The sequence below is a fragment of the Poecilia reticulata genome, linkage group LG16, assembly GCF_000633615.1.
Source record: "Poecilia reticulata strain Guanapo linkage group LG16, Guppy_female_1.0+MT, whole genome shotgun sequence".
Lineage (NCBI taxonomy): Eukaryota > Metazoa > Chordata > Actinopteri > Cyprinodontiformes > Poeciliidae > Poecilia > Poecilia reticulata.
Genome location: NC_024346.1, coordinates 147,308 through 149,130, shown reverse-complemented (window position 1 = coordinate 149,130; position 1,823 = coordinate 147,308). Strand labels below are relative to the sequence as shown.

The 1,823-nt window shown below is 58.3% G+C and overlaps 1 protein-coding gene across 1 annotated transcript in view; it reads right to left on the bottom strand.

Moving 5' to 3' along the window:
• LOC103477505 (gamma-aminobutyric acid type B receptor subunit 2-like) overlaps window positions 1–1,823 on the bottom strand; it is a 21,749-nt gene that overhangs the window by 14,557 nt on the left and 5,369 nt on the right. The window contains exons 2-3 of the mRNA XM_017309309.1: window positions 794–1,294; window positions 382–483 (exon numbers count right to left, since the gene is read on the bottom strand). Of these exons, the coding sequence (XP_017164798.1) occupies window positions 382–483; window positions 794–1,294 (603 nt within the window). The remainder of the gene's footprint in view (window positions 1–381; window positions 484–793; window positions 1,295–1,823) is intronic.

Sequence of the window (1,823 nt, the reverse complement as noted above, 5' to 3'; positions counted from 1 at the left end):
GAACCGGAACCGTCCTTGACCCAGAACCGTCCTGGACCGGAACCGTCCTTGACCCGGACCGGAACCGTCCTGGACCCAGAACCGTCCTGGACTGGAACCATCCTGGACCCGGACCGGAACCGTCCTTGACCCGGACCGGAACCGTCCTGGACCCAGAACCGTCTTGGACCGGAACCGTCCTGGACCCAGAACCGTCCTGGACCGGAACCGTCCTGGACCCGGAACCGTCTTGGACCGGAACCGTCCTGGACTGGAACCGTCCTGGACCCAGAACTGTCCTGGACCGGAACCGTCCTGGACCCAGAACCGTCCTGGACCCAGAACCGTCCTGGACCGGAACCGTCTTGGACTGGAACCGTCCTGGACCCGGCCCGGTTCTACCTGCAGCCTCCTCAGGCCGCTGCAGGCGTCCCCAGAGAAGCGTTCGGCGGCGGCCAGCTGGACGTCGGCCCTCAGAAGCTGCCGGGTCAGATCTCTGGTCATCTGCAGACAGAACGGGTCGGACTCTGGGTCAGGTTCTGCTGGGTCTTGTTGTTAAACGGATCAGTTTCTAACTACATCGTGTATTTATAAAACTATCAGCTCCAGTTTCTGAGTTTCTTCATCTGTTTTAACCCCTTATATTGAGACGAAGACAATATTTAAGTCATAACAGATAAAAACTAGCAATTTGGAAGAATTTGACGAAAATTCACATCAAAATAAAAGTGAACTGTAATGAAAAGCCCAGACAGTTTTGACCCGTCAGCCACGGAGGCTGATGAGGATGAAGGTCAGCAGGTCACATGATCACCTCAGCGGGTCCCGGCCGGTCCTGGGTCAGCAGCCCGACCCTCCTCCACCTGTAGCGCTGCAGCAGCTTCACCGTGGCCAGGTTCACGGCGCGGACCGGCGGCGCCGTGCTGAACAGGTGCCGGTACCACTTCCTGTTGGACAGGCTGGGGGGCGGAGCCTCGAAGGACACCTGAGCAGCAGGAAACCAGGTGAGGATACAGAAACACGACAGGATGACGACGAGGAGGAGGAGGAGNGCCTTGGAAACGGCCCGGCCGCTGGCGCTGAACAGCAGCTGACTGCAGGGCGGACCGGGGCTGGGACCGGGACCAGAACCGGGCTCCTCCCYTTCCTCCTGGGTCCGGCCCGGCCCGGCCTCCAGCCGGCTCAGGGCGAAGCGCAGCAGGTTCCGGATCTTGCTGCCGTCTCTGACCCGGACCTCCGGCGTGTCAGTGGGAAGCCCGGCGAACGGAGAGACGCACGGCTGCTCCACGACCCGGGCCCGGCTGTAGTTCTCCATCTGGAACCAGAACCAAAACGTCAAATGAAGCTCGCACCACCAGGGGGCGCCCCAGAGSACCGAGCTGGCATGAGGACAAATATAAACACCTAAAATAACATGAAACACTACAGTAGTGATCCGCGCCATCTTGGTAGGAAATGCAGAGAAAGATACATAAACAAAATGGCTGCCGTGTCGATCGACCGYATGAGACAGAGAGGAAGCGAGCTGCTCTGACCGCCGGCCATCRCTCACCTAACCCTGACCACCTGGAGAGCAGGAACTGATCCTCCACCTGGATTCTTGTTGACGATCAACGTTTAAACGGATTCATGGAGAACGGACGAACTGAGTAACAAGGTTCTGCTGACTGGAACCGTCACTACGCGTAGCAACACATAGGCTAGCAACACAGAGGCTATGCGTAGCAACACAGAGGCTAGCAACACAGAGGCTAGCAACACAGAGGCTATGCGTAGCAACACAGAGGCTAGCAACACAGAGGCTAGCAACACAGGCTAGCAACACAGAGGCTATGCGTAGCAAC